The sequence below is a fragment of the Bison bison genome, unplaced genomic scaffold (assembly GCF_000754665.1).
Source record: "Bison bison bison isolate TAMUID 2011002044 unplaced genomic scaffold, Bison_UMD1.0 scf7180017864371, whole genome shotgun sequence".
NCBI classification, from domain to species: Eukaryota; Metazoa; Chordata; class Mammalia; order Artiodactyla; family Bovidae; genus Bison; species Bison bison.
In genome coordinates, this window is record NW_011494943.1 from 6228940 (window position 1) to 6236768 (window position 7829).

Below are 7829 nucleotides of genomic sequence, written 5' to 3' on the forward strand. Positions count from 1 at the left end.
GGCTTTCCCCGCTCCCAGCCCTTGCTTGCCTCCAGGGCCTGACTGTCCCGCAGCTGAGCCGTTAGAGCCGCTCAGCTCGCGCCCTTGCTGCTGTCTCTTCCCTTGGGGACCTGTGCCCCGAGCATCGGTCCATATCCCTCTGCCAGCAGTTAGGGCTCAGGCTGGGGCTGCCCTTGGGGCCGCCAAGGGAGTCTAGAGGGCCAGGGGAACAAGGTCGTAGCCAAGAGGAAGGGCCCCGAAGGCTGGGGGGTGGGCAGCCACCAAGGGACCCCCACCTGCCGGCCTCTGCCGGGACCCCACTGGTGGCTGCTTCTCCTCTAGGATGCTCTGCTGCGGGGTGCTGGCCCTGCTCTTCAGCTGGACATCGCTGGCTGCTGACGCTGCCGCGGCCGTGGTGAGTTGGGGGCCGTGAGGGTGCCGGTGGTCCGCCCGGGTGGTCTTCGGTCTGGTGGTGCGTTGATGTGTGCCGCCCAGCGTCCCCAGGGCAGGGCCAGCTTCTGGTCTCAGTCCCTAACCAAGAATCCGAGAGTCTGGGAACTAAAGGGGCTTGGCTCATCCCTTTTGATGGGGACACAGGCCCTGGGAAAGGAAGAGGCTTGCCCCGGGGTCATGAGCCGTTTGAGGGCAGAGCAAGATAAGAGGCCTGAAGCCTGATCCTTTACCCACCTGCCACAGCCTGTGCGGCCGGGCACGGGGGACCAGGTGCCTCTTCTGGATGTGAAGAGCTGAGCCCAGCTGGTGGGGCTGGGCAGGGCTTGAACCCCATTCTGGAAGCACTCTCGGGCTTCAGCGCGCACTCCCGGGCCCTCCTCCCCAGCGTCCAGAAAGCAGAAGGTGGCCTCCCATCCACTGCGCTTGGACTCACACAGACTGTCCGATTCACAGTGGTGTGTTTCCATTTGTGGTACCTTGAAATGTGAAAAAAAAAAAACAACAAAAAACAGACACACACGCAAGGTGTCAGGAGTGTGGGCGGGAAGCCAGCTAGGCAGGTACGCTTGATCTCTGGTGGACCGAACACTCCAGAGGAGCTGTGTGCACGGCGTTCGTTCATTCATTCAACGTTCGGCTACGTGGCTCTCAGGGGCGTGCGTGTCTGGAGATGCAGGAACCAGAAGAACGGGACGTTTCCTCTTAAGTTTCAGCTCATAGGCAGATCATCACAGCCCCATGTGGATCGACACAGTGGTGGTACAGGCTGCGTGTCTCTGTGTGTGTGTGTGTGTGACAGAGGGGCAGATTTATGGGGATTTCAGAGAACCCCTTAGCTCACTTAAGAGCCACAGAGCAAACTTGTGACCTGCATCCATTCTGCCCTTTCGATCCAGGAGAAAAAAAAAGAGGGGAGGGCTCACACAGGAACTCCTTTACCCAAACGCATGCCTGGCGCAGTGACGGGGGCCGGCTGGTGACCCTGGCCTTGGCCGGTGGGCCTCCACGATGCCCCCAGAGTGCATGGACCCTGGTGCTGCTTGTCTGAGTAGCTCTGGGCAGAGCTTGTCCGGAAGGGGGAGGAGGTGGGCCTCTCCTGCTTTGTCCCCCCTCCCCACATCACACAGTGTCCACTTGGGACCGCGGAGGGAGCCCTGGGCAGCAGGAGCCTATGTCCCCAGGGCTGGGGCCCCTCCAGGTACAGGGAAGAGCAGAGTAGGAGGGCCCAAGTGAAAGTCTCTCAGTCGTGTCCGACTCTTTGCAACCCCATGGACTGTGTAGCCTGCCAGGTTCCTCTGTCCATGGGATTCTCCAGGCCAGAATACTGGAGTGGGTAGCCATTCCCTTCTCCAGGGGCTCTTCCCAACCCAGGGATTGAATCCAGGTCTCCCTCATTGCAGGCGGATTCTTTACCATCTGAGCCACCGGGAGGGCCCAGGTCACAGTCAAACGCATCCTGACGTCATCTGGAGCTTGGCGGGCTGAACAGGGTCCAGGGAGGGTGGCTGCTGGCCGAGGCCACACGCACAGCTGCCTGGCAGAGAGCCGCTTCTCCGGGGACAAGAGTGGGCACAGGGAAGCTTGCACACAGCGGGCCCTCCCCCGGGCGCCTCCAGCTGGCCACCATGGGCACCCCTTCAAGAGCCAGCTCCTTCCCAGCAAGGTCTCCTCCCTCTCACCAGGCTTCTGTGTTCACAGCGACCAGAGGCGACTGCAGCTCCCAGCCGAGGGCCCCCCGGGCAGCCAGGGAGCTGCAGAGAAAGGCCATCTCCCTAATTCGATTAATCAGGCCCTTGTGTGAGAGAGGCCAAGGGTGAGGCAGTGAATGGGCCTTTGACGGGGCTGCGGCTCCTGCTGCATGTTAATAGGAAGTGGGGCAGAAGGAGCCAGGCCCTCCGAGGCTGTTGTGGGGAGCTTTTGTGCGGCCACTGCCCCTGCCCACCCAGCCTGTTTTTCTGGGGCTGCTCTTGTTTTTGTTTTTGAGAGCTGTGGGGCAGAGCGCCAACACTGGGGCCTCACCCTCTCCCTCCCCTGTCCCCCCAGAAAGGGTCTCCAGGAAGGAGCACTGCCCCCCAAGAACGTGCCAGGGGCTTCCCTGGTGGTCCAGTGGCTGAGACTCCGAGCTCCCGGTGCAGGGGACCTGGGTTCCGTCCCTGGTCAGGGAACTAGAACCCACACACCGCAACTTCGAGTTACCGAGCCCCAACTAAAGATCCCGCAAGCCACAACTGAGACACCCCACACAGTCAAATGAATATTTTTTAAAAAGAACGTGATGAGGAGGCAGATGGGAGCCAGGGAACTGAGCCCTGCCTACTCGACCACCCCGCTGTACAGTCCGGAGTGTTAAGCAGGAGTGAGGGGCAGAGAGGAGAGACAGCGCCAAGGAGAAGGAGCGGGGAGAAGTGGCCTCTGGGAGAGGCTGGAGGGGAGGGTCACCCAGGTGCTCTGGCCACTGAGCACTCCCCTTCCCCGGCAGGGAACCCCAGGAGCATTCCTGAAGTTCCCCAGGCCTCATTTCCTCCTGTAGGATGGGCAGAAGAGCGGCACTTTCTGCGAAGGCTTGTTGATGAGGGCGAGATGGGTTGGTGGACCCCTGGGAGGCATGTGGTCAGTGTCCATCAGTTATTGTTCAGTCGCTCAGTCGTGTCTGACTCTGCAACCCCATGGACTGCAGCACACCAGGCCTCCCTGTCCCTCACCAACTACCAGAGTTTGCCCAAGTTCACGTCCATTGAGTCGGTGATGCTATCCAACCGTCCCACCCTCTGCCGCCTTTTGCCTTCAACCTTTCCCACCGGTCCATTGGTTTCCTACACATTTATTCCCTTTCTGGGAGGGTCACGGGGTGACCTGAAAGGGGGGAGCGCCCCTCTACCCAGTGCCCGCTGCACCCCCCAGGCCAGACCTGTGGAGGGCCTGGCTCAGAGGGTGGCGTCCTTGGCAGCCGCCTCTTCGAGGGCCCGGACCTGCCGTGGCTCGGCCCTGGGGGCCCTCGGTGGTCCCCCAGCCAGGCCGGGCCAGGCGGCAGGGTCTGGGTCCCCCAGTGTGGCCACAGCAGAGCCTGGAGCCCGTGTCCCTCTCAGACCTGTGCTCTTCTTGACCTCCCATCTTATCATGACAAGACCTGGACCCAAAAGCTCAGAGAGGGATTTAGCACCTCTGTAACTCTTTAGGAAGACATTCTGGGGCAGGCTTCATAGATGGACACCCCCCGGAGTGGGGGCAGACTTGGTAACAGCAAGACAAAGAATAAAATAGAGATAGGCAAACAAGGCCGTGGTGCAAATAACTCTCCAAAATGTGTCCTGTAGCACCCCCGTGCCTCACCCAGGTCCCTCCCAGGAGAGGCATTCAGAAATCAGAGGTAACAGCAGAGTGCATGCTGTCTGTCTGCCGTCACTTTTCTGAGTACGCTGCGTGGATTGATTTATTAGGTGAAGAGCATCTCTCTCTCCTGTGCGATTGATGAAGACGCTGAGACCCAGGCTAAGCCCTTGTCTCTAAAGTTAAGAGAGCCAGGCAGGAGCAAAGCCAAGACCCAGGGGAGCCCAGGGAAGCTGGCCATTGATGGTTCTTGCCCAGCCGAGTCTGAGCCGCGGGGTCCCCGTGCCTGAACTCCTTGGAGTGTGTGACTTTCCTCCACCCTCTCTGTTTCTCCCTGGTTCAGGGCACCAGCGACTTCTGTGCGGCTCCAGACACCTTCATCCTAAACATCACAGAGGGCCAGGTCCGCCCCGGTAAGGATCTCAGCTGCTGTTGTCAGAGCCGCCTGGGATGCTCGGTCCAGGCCCGCAGTCAGCCAGACTGTGCCCCTGAAAAAAAGTGAAAGCGTTAGTTGCTCAGTCGTGTCCGATTCTTTGGGACCCTGTAGCCCTCCAGACTCCTCTGTCCATGGGATTCTCCAGGCAGGAATATTGGTGTGGGTAGCCATTCCCTCCTCCGGGGCGTCTTCCCGACCAAGGTGTCTCCCACGTTGCAGGAGAGACTTTGCACGTTGCAGAGAGATTCGTTGCCGTCTGAGCCAGGGAGGCCCCAGGCGGTGCCCTTCTTTCCCTTTCAGCCCTGTAGTCACCCAGAGCTGCCCCATCACGGTCCTTCAGGACCAGCCGAACCAATGGGCCAGGTCTTAGAAGCTGCCTCCTTCGGGAGCTCGGGGACGGGCCTGGCCACGGAGGATGGATGAGCGCGGGTCACGTGTGAGCTCCTACCTGACTCCAGTGTCTTTTCCTTGCAGAGGTGACCCAATACTACCTGTACTGCAGTCAGAGCGCAAGCAGCCCCTTCCAGCAGGTGCGGCTCCCCCGGTCCAGCCCTCACCCTGCCCCCAGCGCCCCCACGTGGTCAGCCGCAGCACTGACCTGTAAGGTGGAGGTGCCTGGCTGTTCTTTGCTTCTCTGGGGTCCTCTGCAGGGGGCTCTGGGTCAGCTCCATCACCCTGAGTGCTGGTTTCCATGCAGAGGTTGTGCTTAAGTCTGGGGCGGGCCCCAGATTCTACATTTCTCACAAGCTCCCCGACCAGGCTGTCCCAGCAGGACACTTGGAGTAGCAGGAAGCAGGTGGACGGGGCGGCTCTAGGGAAGGCTGAGGGCTGAGGGGAAGACCTGCCAGCAGGACGGGCCGTCCCCGATCAGGGATGTGACTGCTGCTGCAGACGATCGGGGGGCTGCAGGGGAAGAGGCAGCGGGGGGCTCCTGGGAGTAAACCTCCCGCGGGGCTGTGGTCTCTCCCGGTGCAGGCCCTGACCGTCTTCCAGCGCTCTCTGACCGCCATGCAGATCCAGGTAGCAGGACTGCTGCAGTTCGCCGTGCCCCGCTTCCCCACCGCAGAGGTGAGGCGGCCGACCCTCCCCTGGGGACCCGGGCCGGGGAAAGAAAGCGTGTCCCCTCCCTGTGCATCTAGCCCCTTGCTGTGGCTTTAAAGGCCTCTCTGCCGAAGCTGCCATCTGCGGGTTTATCCCCAACCCTCCCTGCTGCCCACGTTCACTCTCTGCCTCTCGGTCTGTCTGCATGTCCGCCTCTTCCTGCTTCAGAAAGATCTGCTTGGAATCCAGCTCCTGCTGAACTCATCCGAGTCCGGCCTCCACCAGCTGACTGCCTTGTTGGACTGCCGGGGGCTGCACAAGGTGCGGGGTGGCCCTGGGGGGCAGGCGGAGGGCGGTGGGGCGGGGGGCACCCCAGCAGGCCACATCGTCCCAGGGAGAAGCCAGCAGAGGCTGGGAGAGTAATTGCCTGACTCAGGGAATGGGGTGGAAGAGTGCCTGGCTTCTAGATTCTCTCCAGTAGCTGAGACGGGGAGACGCAGAGAAAGGTACCAGGGGGTGGGGGTACGGAGAGTTGGATCTGTTTCGGGGCACCCTGAGCTACATGAGGAAGGCTGTTCCCTAGTGCACAGACCCCCAGCCATCTGGTCAACCCATCCAGTTCCTGCGTTGCAAGTGGACACCCCATTCTCATTGCCAGGGTCATCTCTAGGAATCTGCAATATCAGGCATCCATGCAGGGATGCATGTGAGCCCCTCCTCTCCTCCAAAGCAGGAAGCCAGTGTATGTTGACAAGCTCTCACATCCCACACGGATTTTGGGCGAACAGTCGTGATAATGATCACGGCTGCAATTTACTGAGTCCCTGTCTTCCGCCTTGTTCTATACACCGTATATCTGATGTATCGTTTAGTCCTCACTGTTAAACTAAGAAATACCTGATATTTCATGAGAAATGTTATAGATAGCAATTTGTGTGTGAATATAGATGGATGGATAGGTAGACATATAGATGGACAGATGTATATATCCTTATCTATAAAGTAGCTTACGGAAGATTCCAGAGCTGTCGAGTCAAGGCCGTGGGTTTCCAACCCTGGCAGCCTGACTTGAGAGCTGAGAACAGGGGGTGGCCCCAGTACCCTTCCTCCCCTACCTCCACACCCCATCCCTCAGCAAGTGCGCACCACTGTACCCTCGGATCTACCCTGCTCCATCCACTTCTGTCCCCCCCGCAGCCCCCGCCTTGGTCCAAGCACCGCCCTGCTCCCCTGGGTGACAGCCGTGGCCTCCTAACCGGTCCCCACTTTCTCCCACCCCCTTACCTTTAATATACGGCAGCCAGAGCAGCCTTTTAAAAACCGAATTGGATCACAGCCTTCCGTCCCCAAACCCGCCCGTGCCTTCCCATCACCTTGCGTTACATTCAAGCTCCTCCTCGCCTGCCATGCGAGGTCCAGCAAGAGCTGGTGCCATCTCGCATGTCCTCAGCTGACCTCTGCCTCCTCCCTGAACACGCCGAGCCTGGCCCCTTTGCCTCAGAGGCTACAGGCTCGCTCTGCTTCCCTGCTGTCCTGGCCTCAGATTAAATGTCCTCTGCCCTCCGGCTCCCCCACCCGCAAGCTCATCATCTGTCCTGTTCCAAGCCCAGCACACAGTTTGTCAGCAAACGCGTCGAGAGAGAACCAAGAAGCGCCCTGTCGTGTCGGGGTCCTGAACATGGACCCTTCGTGGGTGTACACTGTGCCTGGGATGGGGGAGGGGAGGTGATCCCAGGTCCAGGCTGGGAGAGAGGGGCTTCCAGAGACCAGCTGGGACCCCCAGCAGTGCCGCTCTCCCCCTGCAGCTATGTGCCCCTCTTCCTCCTCCAGGACTATCTGGACGCCCTCGCTGGCATCTGCTACGACGGCCTCGAGGGCCTGCTGTACCTCGGCCTCTTCTCCCTCCTGGCCGCCCTGGCCTTTTCCATCATGATCTGCCTGGGGCCAGGGGCTTGGAAGCACTGTGCCACCAGGTGGGCTTCCTGGGGAAGGGGGCGGGAGGCTCTGCTCTCCGGCTGAGCTGAGAACCGATAACCTGGGGTGGGGAGGGGCAGCAAGGGGACCGGGCATTCAGCCCCAACAGGCTGGCTGGATTTCTGAGGCAGCGTCCCTGAAAGTCCAGGCAGGACCCCAGAAGGAGGTTGGAGGGGGCCAGAGCAGGGCCAAGGATGATGAGGGCATCGTGCCACAGCCTGGCCTCCTTAGCTTGTCCCCTGTTCCTCTGCAGGACTTTGCGGGGTGATGCTGCTGCTGGGAGGGGTGCCCCCAGAATGCCGGAAGGAACAGATTGTAGCACTGATACCAGGGCATCTATAGTCTCATGGAGGAGACAGACAAGATAGCATTTCAGTGTCTCGAGAGTAATCAGAAAAGGAGGCAGGGTAGGGAGGATCAGCGTGCAGGTGGTCAGCAGGGTGGGCTGCCTGGAGGAGGTGGGTGTGCAGTTGGGAACGGAGCAGAGTAATATGTATAAGGCGGGGCTGAAGACCATACTTTCAGAGAACCTCAAGGAGACACCTGCAGCCAGAGGGGGAGTCCTGGGAGGAAAGATTGGGAAGTGGGCCGGGACCCCACTGCCTGGCGCCCCTCCCCT

The 7829-nt window shown here is 60.4% G+C and overlaps 1 protein-coding gene across 1 annotated transcript in view; it reads left to right on the forward strand.

Moving 5' to 3' along the window:
* Positions 1-7829, forward strand: part of TTYH2 (tweety family member 2) — a 36638-nt gene that overhangs the window by 22698 nt on the left and 6111 nt on the right. The window contains exons 6-11 of the mRNA XM_010856098.1: positions 322-394; positions 4103-4172; positions 4670-4725; positions 5171-5263; positions 5465-5557; positions 7067-7209. Coding sequence (XP_010854400.1) covers positions 322-394; positions 4103-4172; positions 4670-4725; positions 5171-5263; positions 5465-5557; positions 7067-7209 — 528 coding nt within the window. The remainder of the gene's footprint in view (positions 1-321; positions 395-4102; positions 4173-4669; positions 4726-5170; positions 5264-5464; positions 5558-7066; positions 7210-7829) is intronic.